We start from the raw sequence: 20049 nt of genomic DNA, 5'->3' as shown, positions 1-20049 counted from the left end.
CCCAGCCCAGCGGCGTTGATAGATGCCGGCTCGAGCAGTCGATCGGGCTCGCGTGCACCACGATCGGCGGCGGCGAGCACCGTCTTATGCTTCTTCGCTGCTGTGGCGACGTCGCTGCGTGCTCTGCGGCCATGATTTTGCCGACCACCGTGTGCAGGTTCGATCGCATCATGAGAGCCTCGTTCGACTTCGACTCACTACTGCGGCAGGAAAAAAAAACCTCTGAAATTTCAACGCGAGGTATACGAAGAACTTCTGACTACTTGCCCGACCTTTGGGATGTACTGTACGTCAAAAGATTGGATTTATAATTGAATGTATTTACAAACAATTCCATCATAGCCCATATCAGTAACTTACATCAATGTTGATGCCCTCACTATTTTTCTTTCTTTTCAATGCTTCTAAATACAATTGTGCATCTAGAACATCACTTTGGTTCGCCTCAAGCGGTAAGGCCGGACACCGCTGCGCTAAACCCCGGTTCACATTTAAGCGAACCTTTGGCAATGGAGATGGTGTCGGCGCCGTGCTTCAGCAGACCACGTTGCAGCTGGGCTTGGTGACTTGGAACAGCAGCGGAAGGAGTGGATGAACAGCTCGACGTTTTGGCGTGAGTGCCAGCCAACATAGCTGACAATCGGAGCGCCTTGCAGAGGAGCCGGGAGACGCATGGCGGAGGAGCAAACGGCAACAGCCACTTCATTCAACCACGAGACAGCAAGCAATTCTAGCATTGTACCCTTCTTCCACTTGTACTTTGGACTACATCTGGGCCATGAGATGTACCAGCAAAAGTGAGAATGTAGTATCTTCCTTGTCAATAACCAAAGAACAATTCAATATGATGCAAAAAGACATTGCAAGACAGTAAATAAGTGTATTCTACTTTAACATGTGCATGGGATATTTACAAATGACATGATAGTTAACATGCTAAGGAAAGGTATTGATACTTCCAAGTTCCGAAATCCATATAAAAAAGAAAATTGAAAACGACCGTCAACCAAGTAGGGATCTCAGATATGATAGAATGTCATAGTAGAGGGTACAAAATATCTTCATATGCTACACGAGAAATCCTCCTTATAACTTAAGTCGGACAAACATACCTGAAAAGTTGCAAAGTTCTACCAGGTTTCCTGAGTTGTATCATTTCGTTCCAAACAGCCCATCTGAAAATTAGATGGCACCAACTGCAGTTGATTTTCTAGGATAGCTACGTCCAGATGTTGAACATCATCAGAAGCAGCATTATCCATGCTATTGATGATCATGAAGCAGTTAGGCAGCTCTCCAACCCGAGCTCCAATATTTGCATCAACCATTATATCACCAGAGCAGCCAAATCTTTCATTCTGTTGATACAGACATGCATTGAGCATATATTTGACCAAAAAGGAGCAAATCATAATAAGACACGGTGCCATTTGTGTAAAATTGTAAATGCCTTAATATGAGAAAGTTGGCAACTACAAGCTTTTGCATAAGTAGGTAGTAATGGTGATTAATATAAACCATATTCAAGAAAAGAAACAACTCAATATGAAGCAAGTAGAGGAGTGATATATCACCTCTGCTACTATAGGTCTTGAATGGGCCTTGCCAAAGCAAAAAAGGAATCTTGATTTACCAACATCAACAATTCAATTGGGACAGCCTTAGCTGGACGAGAAATTTTAAGCTTTGGTTCTAGAATACCTGACAATATCAATTTTAAAAGATTAGATGCAATTTATTTTTAGTGTTCATACATATAAGAACAAAGTCCATTGTTCCATTATAGTACCTGGAGAAAGCGTTTGCCCCTGATACAGAAGTGTAGCTAGTGGGTTTGTTGACCAATGGTTCACAGCTGGGCGGTTAGTTGGCTGAAATCCCACTACTTTACCGTCTTCTGACATGACCACCTACAAATAAGTGAATCAAGCGATGGGTTATGAGTGAGCTGATTACCGAGAATGTTTTTTTGCTTACATAAATGCAGACACAAACTGATACTGGGTGCCTGAAGCAACCAAGCTTAGGAAACGCCACACAAAAAGCTTGTTTTCAGAAAGACTAAAGCAGTACCATTCTATATTCCTACTCTACTATCATTACGTAAAGAAAATTGTAGTACCATTTGATAAAGCTTCCTTATTAAAGAAAAAAGAACTGCAGTACCAATGAAAAAAGGGATGTAACCAAAGAATAATACATAGTAAAAAGGTATTTCCAAAGGCATCTACAACATCATTAAAGAGATGATGAGACGAGGTACCTGAAAACTAGCAATATTCTGCAGAGTTTCCTGAGTTCTATCATTTTGTTCCAAATCAGACATCTTAATATTAGTTGGCACCAACTGGGATTGATTTTCTTGGCTAAAAGTGTCAGGATGCTGAACATTGCCAGAAGCAGTATTATCCTGGCTATTGATTCCCTTGAAGCAGTCAGGTAGTTCTCCAACCCATGCTCCAATATGTGCATCAATGATTACATCACCAGGGCAGCCATACGAGTCTTTCATTTTCTTAATAAGAGATGTGCAATAAGCTTGTATCTGAGAAGAGGAGTAAATCAGAAAAAACATGCAGCACACATAATAAACTGAAAATGGCCGATAGAGTAGTTATGCTTTGATCCGGTTATGCAGGCAGGCATGTTAGATCAGTATTTCAGTCTTACTTACACATATATAACAAATTTGCCTTGAACTTAACTTGGTTAATCTTTGAGGGGGAAAAAGAAGAGAGATCAAGGGATCACATCCTGAAACTTTCCAATTTTCAAAGTGGCAGCTAATAATTAGTTTTTAAACAGATGAAATGCAGCCTGTCAGAATATTTCCAAGTACTAACAGAAGATAAGTACATATAAGTGAAAAAAATAAACTAGCTAAAATGGGATGAGAAACTGTCCTTCAGGTATTGTAATGAAGCAATGTTACGTGAACTGGTAATGGGGTATCACCAAAAGGAATCCATCACTAAATTTGAGCATTATCATCCCTTGGACAAATAACAGATTCACAAGGACTAGATAAATACCTCACTGCTATCGAGAGAGTTGATATCAGAACAGTAGCTCTGAGATGGTGAGACATTTGAACTTCCGTTGAATAGTCTTTTGTCCCTAAGAGATCGAGGCCAGCATAATTTAGCAAAGACAGTGACAAAAAGAATAATACAGCTACCAGCCAAGAAAGTAAAAAGGTTGTTCAAATAGCCCTGCATAAAACAAAATTACTCGATGGCCAGAGTTTGATAAATACTGAATGCGAGAAAACTTTGGCCTGGACAGTATCGCATACATTGTTCTTTTTAATCTTTGATGGATCTGAATTCCAGTGAGGATGGAAAGTTTTGCCTGGTAATGTGAATTGGTCTTCAAAGTACATGTCTATAATGTTCCCTAGTTCCGCCTACAAGTGGTGGAAATGGACAGAAACAAGTTAGAAGACATACAAAGGACCAAATTCAAATTTCACATCTGCTTGGTTCTGATATTATTTCTAGAAAACAAATGTGTCCAATGAAGGAACGGGAGGGAATAACAGCGTACCAGTTGCGAGTGGGTTAAGAGAACTTCCCACCTATTACTTTGCAACTCATGACGGCCTTCAAGATTAGTATTCTCAAATGCTTTGGCATTTATTTGCAGTTTGTAGGTAGGAATGTACTCATTGGCCCAAAGGACAAACTCAAGACCCCCGATTTTCACCAAACTATCATAATTTGGTGCTGGCCACCATCCATTCTTTGTTTTTTGCATATTCTGAGGAGACTTCGTTAGACTAAAATTCTCCAGGCATCTCTTAGCATTCCTCACAATTTCTGCCTCAGAAATTTTGTGTATACAAACAGAGGTGTCGATTGAGCAGTTGAACTGTAGCTTCTGAAACAAACTGCCTGTGCCCCCGATGTGATTGTTGCTGGCATCCTCGATGGCACAGGAGAAAATGGCTTCAGCAAGAGAAGCCAGAAGTTTTTCATCTGATGAGATGACACTAAAATCCATAGACACCTGCTGTAAATCCACGAATAAGCATTCAGCAAGAAGTAAGCTGAGGGAGGAAAAAAACAAATCAAAACATCCCAAGCTTTGTGAATTTGCACCTTTCGTGGTTTGCTCAAGTCTTCTAGGTCTCTCTCTGAACCTGGGGAGAAGGCCTCGAGCCGAAAGTTTGAAAGCCGCTGCATCACCACTTGCTTAAATGCCATAGCCAACATAGTCTCTGAATCAGGTTCATTTTCAGAGAAAAACTCAGATCCAAGTTGTTTCTTTATCTTACTGGCCTTGTCTTTAACTTCCTTGGCTTGCAAAATCTACAGAAATTGCCGAAACTTACTCAAGATGCAGAACAAGACAAACAATCAAACAGAAATTTTCAAGGCTGCTGTAATTGTTCGCATACACAAGTAAACCAGTAGGTGAGTTCCTCCTAGCAAGCCATTCAATACAAAGTGGATAGGTTCACTCAATGGTTAAACTGCAAGCGCCTCTATTAGCGAGAGGAATGTGCATGGTGCGCCTCCGCCGCGGCCCCTCCATCCGCCGCGGCCGCTGCCGCGACCGCCTGCTCCCGCCGCGCCGCGCCGGCGACCTCGAGCCGCGCGAGGCGGCCCTCGTAGCAGCGCGCGATCGGGATGAGGCCGTCGGCAGCATCGCCGTCGTCCGCCTCCACGACGCGGGCGGTGGCGCGAGGCGCGCGGCGGCCCGCGGGGGGCAGGCGCAGAGGGTGGAGGCGAGGGGGAGCGCCGCGGGTCGGTCCGAGGGAAGGGGGTGGGGAGGTGGAGACGGAGCATCGGCGGCGGGGGGAGGCGAAGCGCGGCGAGGGAGGAGGGGCGCGGAGGAGGAGAGACGGTGACGACGGCATACTGGCCTGCTGGTACTCCACTCCACCGCCGGGTGTGTGGTTTTAGAATTTCATCTACATTTTTACCAACGGAGTGAAGGTTTTGTTACACATTCTTTGGCCTCCGTGACGCGTCACGTCACGCTTCCACGCTGGACGGTGCCCGCGAAATGACGTCGTGCCCCTCGCCCCGCCGCGCTGCATCTGCATCTGGACCGCCGGCGAAATGACGCTGTTCTTGGGGATGAGCTTCCTTTGGAGCTTCTTCCAATGGTTCTACACCGCCGGCGAAGCCTGCGGATTCGTTATCAGTTCCCCACGGCATTTCCTCCCGTCCACCGGCCCATCCCTCAACTTGCCCAGCGATTCCTAAGGGCATTACCTTATATCACCATCACCAGCAAGCAGGAGGGAGGTATGCCTTGCCGTCGAAGCTATGCCTTGCCGCCTTTTGCTTTTCTTGTGCACCGGCCTGCCGCGAGGTATCCCTTTCGCTACTTCTGCTTTCAGCTTGGCTTTGGCTCGTACTGATTCGTTGCGGCTGGGTGGTAGCCTTGAGCTCTGGATCAACAGCCTTGAGCTCGTACAGACGTGCTCAGCCTCGGCCCGCAGCGCCTCGTCCGCGTCGCCGGTGAGGACAACGAGCGCTTCCTGCTCAAGCTCAAGGACCCGCGTCGACAGGTACCGTGCTGTGCTAAGCCCTCGCCGGCTCGCCCTCGCTCGCCCGCCGGGTGTCAGGGTCGGGATCGACACGCCCACCATCGAGGCGGAGGTGCGCGTCGGCAGCAGCGGCCACCCCACCCTCCTCAACTCCGTCGTGAACACGGTCGAGAAATGGAGAGCGCATCGCAATCCATTGTGAGCATGCTGGGGCAGCTGGTGGTGGAGGAGCTCCAGGAGATCCGCGGCGTCGGCGACAAGATCATCCTCCTAACGGACGAGCTGGCCACCACGAACGCCGTGCTCCGCATGATCTCCGAGGCGGACGAGAGCGTCGTCGACCACCTTGCCAGGGAGTGGGAGAAGCAGGTGCGGGAGCTCGCCTGCGACGCCGAGGACTGCGCCGACATCTACCGCCTCCGCGTCAACCGCCCCATCCCGGAAAGCTGCTGCCTTACGTTCTCAAATGGCCCAAGTACCAGCTGGAGAAGCTGTGGTTGCAACGCAACCTCGCCGCCGACGTCAAGGCCCTGCTGGCACGTACCTGCGCCGTCAGCGAACGCCGAGGCCGTTACCACATCGACCGGGCGGCGCTACCCAGGTCTCCCTGGTTCACCCCTGTCTCGGTGGCGTCCGCGAGTGCCCGACTCCGGCGTGCCAATGATGACCCCGATCATCAGCTTGTCGGCATCAGGGAACAGGCCGAGACCATGGCCCAGAGAATCAAGGAAATCCATGTTGACGATGACAAAAGGCTCAAGGTGTTCTCCATCGTGGGGTTCGGAGGGCTGGGGAAGACGACCCTGGCCATGGAGTTGTGCCGGCAGCTGGAAGCGGACTTCGAGCGCCAGGCGCTGGTGTCCGTGTCACAAGCGTTCGATGGCGTCAACGATATGAAGGGACCGCTCGCCCGACTGCTCCTGCAGATCGACAAAGTGAAACAAGATGAGGACGCGGGTAGAACCCACGCCAACCAACTCAATATTGACCAGATGGATGTGGAAGGCCTGTCCACCAAGCTTAACGAGCTCCTCATGGATAAGAGGTACACATGTTTTTTACGATACACAATACTACTGCTTAGTAGTATATAGTATATATAAGATCTAAATATTTATGATTATGGATGATTTAGTAATTATTACAAGTGAAAAATGATATTTCAAATGGAATGGCTTTTTAAACTTTATGCTAGTGTCAGAAATAAAATTTTAGTGATGTCATTTGTGTTCTTTTACCATTATACCCTTATACTACCTATACTACTCATGTATACTACCCATACTACAGGTGAATGTTTAATCTTAACCATCGGATGTTTGTATACTAGTCCTTTCCGAACACTAGTATAGCTTAATATTGTGTACCGCAAAAGAGCTCCTACAGTTTACACACGCACGCACTACCTTCTTCAAATAAAACTTTTAATCTCGCTCTCTGCACCAGGTATCTCATTGTGATCGATGATGTATGGAGCCTGCCAGCATGGGAAGCTATCCGCATCAGATTGCTAGAGAATAACTGCCGCAGCAGAATCATTGTGACGACTCGGATAGAGACCGTGGCCAAAGCAAGTAGTGTTTCAGAGGACTTTGTCCATCATATGAAGCCTCTGAAACAAGACGCCAGTGAGAAACTGTTCGTCAAGATAGTATTTGGCTCCGTGGGTGCTTGTCCCGATGGATTGAAAGACACCATGAGCAAGATTCTGAAGAAGTGTGGTGGATTGCCATTGGCAATTGTTAAGATCGCCAGCATCCTAGCAAGCTACAATTTGGTTGAGTTTAGAAATGTGGAAAAGAGTTTCCAACTCAATTGGTTCTGAGATGGAGAACCATCCCACCCTCGAGGGGATGAGTCAAGTGATTGCACTCAGCTACGGGTACCTGCCTCATCATCTAAAGGCTTGTATGCTGTATCTGAGCATTTTCCCTGAGGATTATGTGATTGCCAAGGATAGGCTGCTGTACAGGTGGATTGCTGAAGGTCTGGTTGCTGAGAAGCGGGGTTTGACTTTGTTTGATGTGGCAGAAGAGTACTTCAACGAGTTGATAAGCAGGAACATGATTCAATTAGACAAGCTGTCGAGGAGGAGTTGGGTGTTCTATAGCTATTCGAGAACGGAGGAAGCGTGCTGGGTGCACGATATGATGCTTGAGGTGATGGTGTCGAAATCCCAAGTGGCTAACTTTGTTTGCTTGGTAGGGCGGCAATACGAAGGAGGATTGGCCCGTGGCCTGGTTCGCCGCCTCTCTGTCCATGGCAATGTTGAAGACGAGGAGGAGCGTCCTCCCAGCAGTAGCAGCAACAACAACAACAAGCTGAAGAAGAAGAAGAAGAAGAAAGCTATGGGGCAGCGTCGTTGTGTGAGGCATGGCGGCATTGAGGCAATGAATCTACAACATGTCCGATCGCTGGGTACATTTCAGGTCGAAAAAGGTCTCGACAAGCTGCTGGATCGGCTAGGCGAGTTCAGATTGTTGAGGGTACTTGATCTGGAAGGCTGCAATTCCCTACGAAACAAGCATATAAGAGATGTCTGCCGGCTGTACCTTGTCAGGTTCTTGGGCTTGAGGGATACACGAATCAGTGTGATACCTAGCAAAATTGGCGACCTCGAGTGTTTGGAGAGTCTTGATGTTGAAAAGACTGACATCTACAGGATGCCGCCAACTGTGACAAAGCTGAGCAAACTTGAGCGCCTGAGGGTGAACAGGTGGTCTCTTCCACTGGGGCTTGGGAACATGAAGGCGCTGCGCGAGGTGGATTTTGCCGTTCTCAAAGTCGGCGACGTTCAGGTTGCCCGAGAGATCGGTGAGCTGCAACGGTTGCAGATCCTATATATTGCATTGGAAAAGAGCGAGGCCGAGCCCAACGACAAAGAGGATGAGTTCTTGCATGAGCTTGCCTCCTCCCTGAGCAAGACATACGCCCTCCGAACTCTCCATCTGTCAGGTGAAAAAGACCTGGACTTTCTGGACTTTCTCCTCCAGGTCTCCTCACCGCCACCACTCCTCCGGAGTCTTTTTTTCAATGAGCACATCAGTCGGTTTCCTGGCTGGATCTCATCACTCAAACACCTCGCCGAGTTTTCCGTGGACATCACCGACCTTGCTGGCGACGAGCTACTTGATTCCTTGTGTGAGTTGCCCAGCCTGCAGAGCCTCCAACTGTGGGGCCGAAGCTGCCGAGGCCCGGAGCTGGTTGCAACCAAGGACAAGTTTCCAGCGCTGAGGATCCTGGATCTGAATCTGTCCTCATCAACATTTAAACAAGTCAGATTTGAGAAAGGATCAATGGCGAAGCTCGAGACGCTTCTATTGACTCTCTGTGATTGGAACACGAGCATTGTCGGCATTGACAACTTGAATAACCTTAAAGAGGTGAAGTTCTGTGGTTCGGAATTCAACCCGTCGCTGGAAAGTGCACTGCAGCAGGTCCATCAAATGAACAAGAATCGCCACAAGTCCAACCAGATCAAAGTTGTAGCGAAATACTGGTGAACTGCTCACATATTGTGTGGGCCAACACTGCCGAAGTACTACTTCACTTCCGGCGAAATAGAAGAGTTCTTTCAGCAATCAACACTACGACCAGAAGAAGTGTTCCACAAGGTGCAGGAAGAAGTTGCACTTGGCTGTCGAGCCCGTGCAAGCCTCACAGTAGGCAATGTATCTTAATTTCTGCTTTACATGTTTTTTTATTTCCGATCATGAGGGTGAACTATCGAGTTCGGTATGTCAACTGTAATAACGGACAATTTGTAAACTTTTTTCTCTTCTCTCTTAAATAAATTAGCAGCGCTCCTACTTCCTTTTAAGAAAAACTACTTCGCTTCCGGCTCCAGCCGCGAGAGTTCTCCCGGCCGGAGCCGCTGGTTGTCGACTTGGCTTCCTGCGGCCTGGACACCCTCACCTAGGCTGACCTCTTGGCACGCCAAGTCATCCCTCCGCTCCGACCGGATGCTTACGAGGACCCTCTGCTCTGCCTTGCCTGCTTATACCTGCAGTCCCGGCCATCTCCTAGATCCCCTTTTCTAATCAATGCTTTAATTAGATTTGGATCTTCAACCAGGAACTCAGCTTCAAGACGTTGGTCAGATTTGGTACCTCATTTTTTGTTTTGAAGGATGCGGACATGCGGTTGTGAGAAGTGTGGATTCTGAAGCTTATCCATGGACCATGATAAACTTCCGTTCTTTTTTTCCCCTTATACTAGGATCATACCCGTGCGTTGCTACAGGCAACCAAATATTGGTGTTGCAATACAAATAGCATTCAACAAGACTAATAATATAAAAATCAGGACAAATATTAATTAAGTAAATAATCAAGAACATAATTATTTAATTAAACAAAGCTATACGCCATGCATCAAAGGGCAATCAAATATATTTTATGTCGGCAGGAATATATCTTCAATACTCATTCGCTTCGTGCGTCAAATTTTCATTGAAGAAGTTTCACCGCACTGTCATCGTATCCTATACATAAATCAAGTTTGTTCCTAATTAGGTTATGTCTATCTACCTGATAGAGTTAAATGTGTCCAAAAACTTAAAAAAGCTACAAATTCGTGATAGCGTAGAGACACCAGAATCAAATTAGAGCAAGTGGTAAGCAATTGAGGCATTCCATCGAATATGTTGAGAGCATATGTCAACTCAAAAAGGTGTGAGCATACTACCACTGTGGCTAGCATATCATAAATCATAAACTACAGACATGAAGTAATTGTAGATAAACATCAAAGATTAACAAGTGCACAACACAAGGGAATCTTATTATTGACATACATGTGAATATCATGCAAAGGCTACTTGCAATTTGTACAGCAAAAGGTTGACCTCATAGCCTTTATCCTATTTTCTTCAAAAGTGCTCCTGGGGATGCTGCAGATCCTATCAGAAATGCTGCCATAACCTAATCACCTGGCAAATAGGAGAGATGAAGGCTGATCACAGGCAATGTATACAGCAAAAGATTGACAAGAGTCTTCGTTCTATTTTTCTACAACAGTGCTCGTGGAGATGTTGTAGTCACAATAAAAAGTGCTACCATAACTTGTCTTTTCAGGCTTAACTGATGCACTTGTCAATGAAGGTGGAATCTTATTATATGAGGTTTGGTTTCAGGTTTATAATTTTTTAAAGTAAAAGGATTATGTAAAATGACATCAAGAATATAGCAAAGATATTACCTTACTGTTCCATCTTGTTTTGTGTATGAGCACTCTCAAATCTTATCAAACGTGAAATAAAGCTTATGGCTGACATCATGTGAGTGAGAGCTAGTTTAGAAATTTTAGGCAGGTTCAGTAGTGCAAAACTAACATAGCAAGGGGCATCAAACTTCTCGACAGTCCTAAGGCATATCCCAAGCATCTCTACTCTAAAAATACTGAAACGACGACTATTTTTCGTCCGTCATTCCTTTCGCTCGGTTTCGTCCCGCGGTAAATACATTTTTACCACCGTCCGATCCTATTCCCTTATCCAGTTTGGTCTTCTCCTCCCTTCCTCTCGCGAAATCCGCACCTCCCAGCCGCCGCCTCCCATCCACCGCTGCCGCCCCTGTGGTCCGCGACGCCGCAGCCTCGTGACCTCACCCCTTCGTCGTCAGCCGTCTCTTCTCACCCTGCGCCGCCGCCCGCGCCGCCTCCTGCGTCGCGACGCCATCTCAAACACCGCGCCGCACCTCTGGTCCGTGCCGACGTTGCCTCGCGAATCCCAAGCCGCCTCTTCTCGCCCTGCGCGCCGACGCCATCACACCCTTCGTCTGGCACGCGACCCCGCCTACTGCGCGCCGCCCGCGCCGTCTCCTTCACGCAGCAGGTCGCGCCGCCCCTGCCTGGCCCTCACGCCTTGAACGCCCGAGCCGTCCCTGCTCAGTCCTCAGTCGAAATCGCCTTGAGCCGTTGACCTTCATTGACGCCTCTCCGCCGTGGTCAATCACCGCCCCGCCACCGTCCTCATTCGCCATCGCCTCCAAGGTTTGATCTTTTTCCTCGGTCGTAGTTTACCTTCCTCCATGTTAATGTTGTGTAGCTGTGTAGGGGAACCAAAAATTAATACTTCAGCTAAAACTTGTTTGATCAACTATTCAGCTTTGCGTATCAGTTCAGGAGTGCCCAAAACTCAAACTCACCAGGTTCAGCTGAATTGTTTTTGCTTCCTTCTTACTGGACCATAGTGTCCTGCAAAGGTAAAATCAGTATTTGCTTCTTCACAAACCATAAAAGAGGCTATCATTAATACAGTTAATTGAATTAAAATGACATCTCATGTGGCATTTTGAAAGAATTTGTTGGTACAAATATATTGTTCAGAATTGAAACATGCCAAAGGAACTTTCACGATCATACCACCCTCATAGCTGACATTAATATTGCAGTCACTATATGTAGGCTTAGCAATAACTTTATGTCTAGGAAGGTAAGAATTTATATTTCGAGTATCCATGAATGAAGAATTTGACAATAATGAGTATTCGACCCATACTTCAAAATAGATAATATTCTGAATTTATCATGACTCATATATAATGCTAAGCATTGGACCATAATCAGACAATTGGATAACTGCAATCCGAACATTTTGCAACAGAACATATTATTGCTGGATAGAAAGATAAAGGTAGAGCATGCAGTAGAGGTCTTATTGCAACAGTTGATTTCTATCCAAAGCAGCATTACAAGTTTGATTTCCTATGTCATAATATATTGTTTATTCTTGCAGGGAAAGCGTGTATAAAGAAAGTATTGCTGAGTAATTGTCTGCAGGAGCTAATGGAACTACATCAGGTAAATTTTTTAATGTATTATCACATTGTTCAATGTGGTGAACTTGACTTGAGCATCTTGTATTTTGACAGTGTAATTTTGCTGCATAATTCACATTATTTTTGTTATTTGCGTGCTCTGATGGCTGATTCTCATCACTGATATTTCCAGGAGAGCGAGGAAGAGGTAACTGACACTGAACAGGCAGAAAATTGGTTTTCCTTAACTTCAGCCCAGCGCATATGTGGTATGCCAACTGGAATTCTCATAAATACTTATCCCCACTCTCCATCGACCCACCAAACGCACACAGAGAGAATTGCAATGGAAGAATATTTTTACCTAGATACAATGGATGCCTGTGTTTGATTTTTACTTTATGTTTGTTCAGATATGTTTCTTGCTCTGGATAAGGATCAAAATGGTACACTGAGCAAACAAGAGCTCAAGGAATATGCAGATGGCACATTGACTGAGATTTTCATTGAAAGAGGTTAAAATCTGCCACTGTTCTTATGAATCTTGTTATTGTTGCCTAAAAACTCGTATACATTTAGGCATTGATCATGAACTGCTTTTAAAAATTTATTCGTGAATACATAACAATGATGTGGCTGTGCTTTTCAGTTTTTGATGAGCATGTCCACCGGAGCAAAGTTGGAGGTGGAAACAGTCGCGAGATGGACTTTGAAAGCTTTCTTGATTTTGTTTTGGCTCTAGATAACAAAGATACCGCTGAAGGCTTGACATATTTATTTAGATGCCTTGATCTTAATGGAAGGGGGTTCCTTACAACTGCAGATATCCACACTCTGTTTAGGTATGTATGGACTACTTTACACTGTGCAGTGTTATTTCATTCTTATGACAGCTGTGCTCTGATTATAGACATACTTGTTCAGTTTGGACCCTTGTGGCTGCCATTCTGACCAATTTGTTTGTCTTGAAAGCAATGCAAAACTTGCTTCTATTTGATGTATTTTTTGTGAGAAACTACCATGCCTACAAGTAACAGGGGAACCTCAGTTAGGTGAAAAGAATACTCTTATAAACTACACAAAGTTGGCTTGAAACTTGTTTGGGTTGATTCCGTCGCACTACCTATTTGTGTTATTCCAATTTGCATAGAGTCATCCTCTCATCATTTTGTTGCTGCATGTTAATTAAAAAAAAGAATTGTGTTCAAGGGCACTGTGAAGTTAAAAGATTGAGCTCTATTTAAATCTTATTTGAGAAGCACCTGAACTCTGGAAGAAAAAAAAGGGAGGATGTTAAAGTTAACATTCCTGCCTGATGCCATCTTCCTAGATTGAATCTGTCATTTTTGCGCTCGCTGAACGTTTAGACTGTTCTCAAAATGGTTCATGTAATGTTTGACCTGTGAAACTAAAACTACTATGACTCAACTGTGCACCTAAATGATTAACTCAAAATATGGAAATGCATTGCTAGCTCATTACAATTATTTGAGAAGCACCTGAACTCTGGAAGAAAAGAAAGGAGGATGTTAAAGTTAACATTCCTGCCTGATGCCATCTTCCTAGATTGAATCTGTCATTTTTGCGCTCGCTGACCGTTTAGACTGTTCTCAAAATGGTTCATGTAATGTTTGACCTGTGAAATTAAAACTACTATGACTAAACTTTGCACCTAAATGATTAACTCAAAATATGGAAATGCATTGCTAGCTCATTACAATTTTCAGAAGCAAAAGATCTACAGATGATAGGTGCGATTCTGCACCATCTAGGGATAACATTTTAGAGACCTGATGATTGCATCTCTACAACTTAAAGTATAATTTTAGATGTCTTGGGTGGAATCAAAAAATATTAACGGAGGAAACTTATACAAAGCTTAATGAAAATCACAATGTACTCTATAAAAAAGCAAGAACATAGGGGAAGAAGAGCATGCGCAATAGCTAGAACATGAGTAAATAGTTGAAAATAGAAAAGAACCTAATGTAGACAATGACAAATTGATATAGCATGCTAATTCTCACCTGTGCAGAACATTTCGCTGATGTATATAGAGCAAACCATTCAAAATCTGCCTTGTGTATGCTGAGTTTTGTGAATCTTGTAGATGGTATTTTTGATATAAAGCTGCCAACGATCCTTGAGTAACAAGTTCAAGAAAAATATATAGTTTCCCACCTTCCTGCAAGATATTCATCCCACCAAATTTAACATTAAAAAATGTTTATGATGGACAGCTGCCATATTTGGAGATAGCACGTGACATAGAAACAGAATGAAATCGATACAATAGAGCAATCAGCACATGGAGCAAATCTTATTATACAACAGAAAATACAGAAAGAATGTATACTTGTAATAGATATATTCTGAAAAGGAACTGCATAACCAAAGCAATGAGGTAAGTACCTTATCTGTTCCAAAATACTGTACTATATTTTCATGCTCCAAACGACTCAAGAGAGTTATCTCCTGAAACAGTGAAAAAATAATTGACTATTATCAGTGTAACTCAAGAGTGGTGTAGCTAGCAGGGTGGCCGGGTGGGCCTTGGCTCACCCTAAGTTTTGCAGCTGCCCAAGGTATACAAATAAGAATTGTTCATCTATAAATCCAACATGCATGTAACTTTCAGACATATATTATCAGGCGTTTTTATGAATTCTATACTTGTATTGTATGATATATATGTTGCAATGAAAATTTATGTCAAGTTGGACCACCCTAACCCAAAATCCGCCACTGATTCTCAAGCGCATAATCCATATAGAATGCTAAGAATTCTATATTAATAGAATGCTAAGCATTGGACCAAAATCCAACTGCAACTGCAACTTGGATGATCAGATTTTTCACTTTGAAATGCTGGTCACGACCTATCTTTCCAAACTTCATTTCTGTTCTCTGAGAAAGCTAACCAGTTTGTATTATTGAGACAATCATAAGCTTGGTTGGATCTACTTTTACACTATATAGAAGTACTCTTAACACAATTTGAGCACTGGACCAGTTCGTCGACCTCGAGCAAGCAAGGTACTCCGATCACAGCTATCCACTGTCAGCATCATTTAGAATGTTATGAACTGATCAGATCGATTTACCGCTGGACGTAACAGAGCAGAAGAAAAGATCATACCACCCTCATAACTGACATTAATATTGCAGTCTCTATTTCGAGTATCCATGAATGAAGAGAACTAATTTCGCCACATCTTACACATCATTAACATGGAGGAAGGTCAACGGCGACCTAGGAAAAAGTCAGCACCTTGGAGGTGATGGCGATTGAGGACGGTGGCGGGGCAGTGATCGACCACGGCGGAGAGGCGTCGATGAAGGTCAACGTCTCGAGGCGATTTCAACTGAGGACTGGGCAGGTGGCGGCGAGTACAGCGTGGCTCGGTGGTGGGGAGTTGCAGGCGGTGGCTGCTCGGGCATTCGTGGCGTGAGGGCCAGGCAGGGGCGGCGCACGCCTTGCTGCGCGAAGGAGGCGGAGGCGGGGCGGCGTGCCAGACGGCGGCGGCGGCACGCAGGGCGAGTTCGCGAGGGATCGTCGGCGCGGGCCAGAGGAGCGGCGCAGGGCAAGGGGCGGCGGCGCAGGATGGGAGGCGGGCGCAGGCCAAGGTGCGGCGGCGCAGGATGGGAAGCGAGGAGAACCAACCAGATGAGGGCCTTTTCATCGAACGGTGGGAATGTAATTAACCGCGGGACAAAAGTGAGCGGATGGTAAGACGTACGAAGATTTGTTGCCGTTTCACTTTTTTAGGAGTACTAGGATCGTATCCGTGCGTTGCTACGGGGCTACATTTAATAATAAAATAATAATAGTTTGAAAATAAACACAAACATTCACTCAAAGTTAGTTACCTATCTACATTGAGTCGAAGTTTGTTACCCATCTATATCATCTGCGATACCATCTGCATGTAAAATTAAAATCGCTTAAGTACATTCATTGCGGTCATCTTCTTTCCAGTACCCTGCCAAAAAAATCTGGATCTAGCAGTATCCATTTGTTGATAACCCCCTTCATAAAAGCATATACACACCCGTGGTGATAGGGACGCAAGAATACTTGTTTGAATCATGAAGGCAAAACAAAGGAACAACAGATGAAGGCAAATCGGCAGAGAGAAAGAAAGATGAATTAGAAATTAGAATCTAAGGTGCAAATATTCCATAAAAGGTAGATAAATAAGTTGAGCGAGACCTCAAAAACTTAAGCAAGCATATAAGTAGTGATCTCACCATTACAGTGACATGCACCTTATTTTTTTTTATCAAAATATATTAGGACAAAAAAGCACATTGAGCAGGCAAACTATGTGATAAGTGGTAGTTCACTTACTTCGATTTCAGTGACAAAAAGACAGTTGGAACATTTAACAGCAGGAGCCCCAAAAGGATACATCAACAATGTATCGCACTGTCCACAATACACCTTACCAACTTGATGTTCTGCCAGGAAGGGAAAAAAAGGTAACAACAATCTTTGAATGATAAGAAAGCGCATAGATAACTTTAACGTGAGTTTGTAAAAAGCTATGGAAGCATTAATAAGCCTATGAGAGCAAGTTAATATAATTTTTTAGCAGAAAAAATATCAGGAAAAATTGTTGTGTAAAAAATTTCAAAGGGAATGTATAATGCAACTTAAAGCAAAGGATAAGAATTCTCCGCTAACCAAGTTTATGTTGATATACTTGGAAAATCAAACTACATCTGTAAAACTTAGACAATGATATAGCAACGAAATTTTTGAGACAAAAAACAAAGTTAAATAATTACAGCAGAATTCCTCCAAGTTCATCTAAGCATTCTTTAGTCTACTAAATATAACTCCATCCCTAGTTCATGGAATCTTTTTAACTCAATTTTCCCTGTTTTGCTTCTATTTACATGCCTAATCAATGGAAGTAACGATGCTGGCCACATGCCACATTAATTCTGTCAATGATCGATGGGCAATTTGGCATCTGGCATCCACCTTAACTCCCACACATGAGCTTAAATGGATCTATATTGGGGATTAGAGGGAGTAAGAAATAAGATGGTTGGTAATGAAGTTATTTCAAAGAAAACAATTGCGAATAATGTACTAATAGAATAAGGAGAGACAATGTTTAACATAGAAATAGCACGTACCTTCCAATACAAGGTTTATTGTCCAACAACCAAAACACTGAACATGAACAACACCCCTGGGATATGCAAGAAGCTGACGACAACGTCCACATACCATTTGACCCATTTCTGCACAATTCACCAGCAAGGTCAAAAAATAATGCAACAAAACATACAAGTCCCACATTAAACAAAATAGTTTTTAGAAGAATAAATCAACATCAACATCAAAGCCTTTCAGTCCCAGGCCACTTATAAGAGCAATCCATATGTACCTCTAAACCAAAGAAGCCAGATTCTGTACAAATGCCGAAATTGGGTCTGTCATAACTCGTAATAGTATTCCATTTTTATGGTTATATCTAATATTGACTTAGAAGAGCTGTATACAATAGGGATTGTCGAGAAATAGTGATATCATGACATCTATGAGTATTGAAAGAGTTGTTTGAAAAGGAAAATATCAGGTCCATCAACTAAGCTCCGTTTCCTGGAAGTTTTGTTCATCTAAATTATTCAAAAGTTCATAATTATGGAGAATAATACAATTGCAAAACATATCAGGCATATTCAATGCAAAAGTTAATACAAAACCTAATGAATACGAGCATGAAGAAGGCAATGCTAGTAATACACATTTTTGAGGATGATGAACTTAAATTCTTTTTTCATAGGCTGTATTTGTAGAGACTGTGCCTGTTGTTAGGTCAGTGATGGATGGCTTCAACGTATGCATATTCACTTATGGACAGATAGGGACTGGGAAAACTTTCACAATGGAAGGGGTTCCAGAAAATAGAGGTGTAAATTATAGAGCTTTGGAAGAACTGTTCAGAATGTCTGATAAGAGAAGCACATCCGTTACCTACACATTTTCTGTAAGCATATTGGAAGTCTACAATGAGAAAATCAGAGACCTGCTTGATGAGAGCAACGATCAATCAAAAAGGTACATTTCCTTTCTTTGTCCTTTGGTTGAGGAAAGAATTTGTTGCTGACGCATGGTATCTTGTTGCATTTCAAGGTTGGATATTAAGCAAAGTGCTGATGGAATGCAAGAGGTTCCTGGAATGGAGTGTGGGAGAAACTCAAATTCGGCGCTAGAAATAGATCTGTTGGAACGACCAATGCTAATGACCTCAGCAGCCCCTTGCACAGGTGACTGCTGTGGTGTTGTTTTACCTCTTGTTTATTCATTCAAATTAATTGACATCATAATCTAGAATATGCTTCCATTTTTTAAGATTGCTCACTATCAATTAGATTCAGTTTGTCAACTTGGCATAGCACTGTCATTCCTACAGCACTGAGATAAAACATATTATGAATTTAAAAATTCAATTCCAACTACCATCCTAATTCAAGTATTCTGCACGAATTTCACATACCATATAAACATACGGATCCAAAAGGCCGCCGGTGCCTGCACGCCGCAAGCCACCCTCCTGCTTCAGCAGCCTGCAAATTTGCACACGTAGAAGCAAGCAGATACGAAGATTTAGGAAACAATCAGGTAACGATTTCAAAACCACTTCAAATGTGAGTTGGAGGCAGAGTCCTGCTCACCAGCGTATCGTCTTGCTCATCCCGGAGTTGTCACCAACGGCGACGCATATGTCGTTCTCCGTGGCCGGTCCAGCTTGCGACCGCGAAAACCACTGCATGATTGCTTCCACCCTCCTCGGCGCCTTCTCACCACCCCCACCTCCGCCACCGCTCGCTCGTGGAGGCCGGCGGCATCTCCCCGATGTGGCTGTGGAGCCCGCGGACGCGGCGGCCGTGACGGTGCTCCCCTCGCTGGCCACCACGCTGCTCCTCTTGCTCTGGTCCTCGTAGTTGTCGACCTCGATCCACACTCCCTTCCGCTTCTTCTCTGCCCCGCTATGGAACAGCGCACCTGTGGCCTCGGCGAACATCTGGAAGCAACGAGCAGAGCCATCGGTGCGAAACTTCAGAAGAAACGGCCTGCAATCGCGCGTTGGTAAGTAATCGAGGAACCAGATTCCCCACCTTCGGATTGATGCGGCGGAGGGAGGCGACGACGGAGAGCACGCGGAGGGGGTCGACGGGGCGGCCGCGCTGCGCCGAGTCGGAGACGCACGACCTCGCCGATGCGCCAGAGTAGGAAGAGGAGGAGGAGGAGCCCGAGTAACAGGAGAACTCGTCGCTGCAATGGGAGAAGCGCACCGCAATGGAGGGTCGATTAAATATCGGGGCGCCGCCTGAGAGGCCCCCTGATCCGCCGGCTCCAGCTGCTGGCGCCCGAGGGGAGGAGGAGGGAGGACCCGGGCCACAAGGGCCGTCCTGCGTCGGCGACGAAGCCCAGTCGAGGAGTCGGCGGCCACCAGTGTCGCCATCGGAGCCTTCTGCTTGCGCCGGCGGCCACCCGAGAGGAGAAGACGACGGGTTGGAGGAGGCGGACGGCGGCGCGTGCTTGGAGGCGATGGCGGGATCGATGGTGGAGGCGCGACGGCGAGGAGAAGATGACGGGTTGGAGGAGGCAGATGGCGGCGCGTGCTTGGAGACGATGGTGGGATCGATGGTGGAGGCGAGGCGGCGGCGGCGGCGTATGAGTTGGGGAGGCGTCTTGGGCTCGATCGGAGGGACATGGATGGCAGCGGATCTGCGTGGGAGCTGAGGGACGGCTTGGAGGCATCCCAAGAA

General features: G+C 45.0%; 3 protein-coding genes and 1 pseudogene across 6 annotated transcripts; 2 read left to right on the top strand and 2 right to left on the bottom strand.

The window, feature by feature from the left end:
* Window positions 1–243: 243 nt before the first annotated feature.
* Window positions 244–5181, bottom strand: LOC101775014. Of its 4 annotated transcripts, XM_022825094.1 has the most exons (10): window positions 4400–5181; window positions 4101–4310; window positions 3547–4011; window positions 3296–3406; window positions 3033–3212; window positions 2264–2545; window positions 1790–1910; window positions 1575–1701; window positions 1113–1358; window positions 244–771 (listed from the first exon to the last, which is right to left on the bottom strand). In XM_022825094.1, the coding sequence occupies exons 2-8, from the start codon at window positions 4212–4214 to the stop codon at window positions 1583–1585; spliced, it is 1392 nt and encodes a 463-aa protein (XP_022680829.1). In that variant the 5' UTR covers window positions 4215–4310; window positions 4400–5181; the 3' UTR covers window positions 244–771; window positions 1113–1358; window positions 1575–1582. The 4 variants fall into 4 exon arrangements, 3 of the variants coding, with proteins under 3 accessions (XP_022680829.1, XP_022680826.1, XP_022680830.1); XR_002676895.1 differs by having other exon boundaries at window positions 3033–3117; window positions 3547–4008; window positions 4101–5181; XM_022825091.1 differs by having other exon boundaries at window positions 4101–5181.
* A 179-nt stretch (window positions 5182–5360) lies between these two features.
* On the top strand, window positions 5361–9300 carry LOC101774623 (annotated as a pseudogene).
* An 874-nt stretch (window positions 9301–10174) lies between these two features.
* LOC101776264 (cell wall protein RBR3) lies at window positions 10175–20049 on the bottom strand (the record flags this gene model as incomplete). The annotated part of the gene is made up of 10 exons (XM_022826291.1): window positions 10175–10430; window positions 10700–11546; window positions 11647–11695; window positions 14286–14443; window positions 14671–14733; window positions 16129–16719; window positions 17407–17514; window positions 18774–18843; window positions 18952–19301; window positions 19396–20049. Coding segments are annotated over 4 exons (1167 nt in total), but the record flags the coding sequence as incomplete, so codon positions are not given.
* LOC106804513 (probable serine/threonine-protein phosphatase 2A regulatory subunit B'' subunit TON2) lies at window positions 12060–13209 on the top strand. Its single transcript, XM_014805793.2, has 4 exons — window positions 12060–12301; window positions 12452–12527; window positions 12672–12773; window positions 12908–13209. Exons 1-4 carry the CDS (start codon window positions 12287–12289, stop codon window positions 13207–13209), a joined length of 495 nt encoding a protein of 164 aa, XP_014661279.1. The 5' UTR covers window positions 12060–12286.

This window comes from Setaria italica, chromosome I (genome assembly GCF_000263155.2).
Source record: "Setaria italica strain Yugu1 chromosome I, Setaria_italica_v2.0, whole genome shotgun sequence".
Lineage (NCBI taxonomy): Eukaryota > Viridiplantae > Streptophyta > Magnoliopsida > Poales > Poaceae > Setaria > Setaria italica.
Note: the sequence above shows the minus strand (reverse complement) of the source record. Positions and strands in the feature narration are given on the sequence as shown.

Bases quoted from the DNA above. Each gene is read 5' to 3' on its own strand.
- LOC101775014 (XM_022825091.1), bottom strand. From the start codon at position 4,214: ATGTTGGCTATGGCATTTAAGCAAGTGGTGATGCAGCGGCTTTCAAAC. The intron at 4,012-4,100 runs GTGCAAATTCAC...GTGGATTTACAG, and splicing joins ACTTGAGCAAACCACGAAAG to CAGGTGTCTATGGATTTTAG. The intron at 1,911-2,263 runs GTACCTCGTCTC...ACTTATTTGTAG, and splicing joins AGAATATTGCTAGTTTTCAG to GTGGTCATGTCAGAAGACGG.
- LOC106804513 (XM_014805793.2), top strand. The intron at 12,528-12,671 runs GTATGCCAACTG...ATGTTTGTTCAG, and splicing joins TTCAGCCCAGCGCATATGTG to ATATGTTTCTTGCTCTGGAT. The intron at 12,774-12,907 runs GTTAAAATCTGC...TGTGCTTTTCAG, and splicing joins TGAGATTTTCATTGAAAGAG to TTTTTGATGAGCATGTCCAC.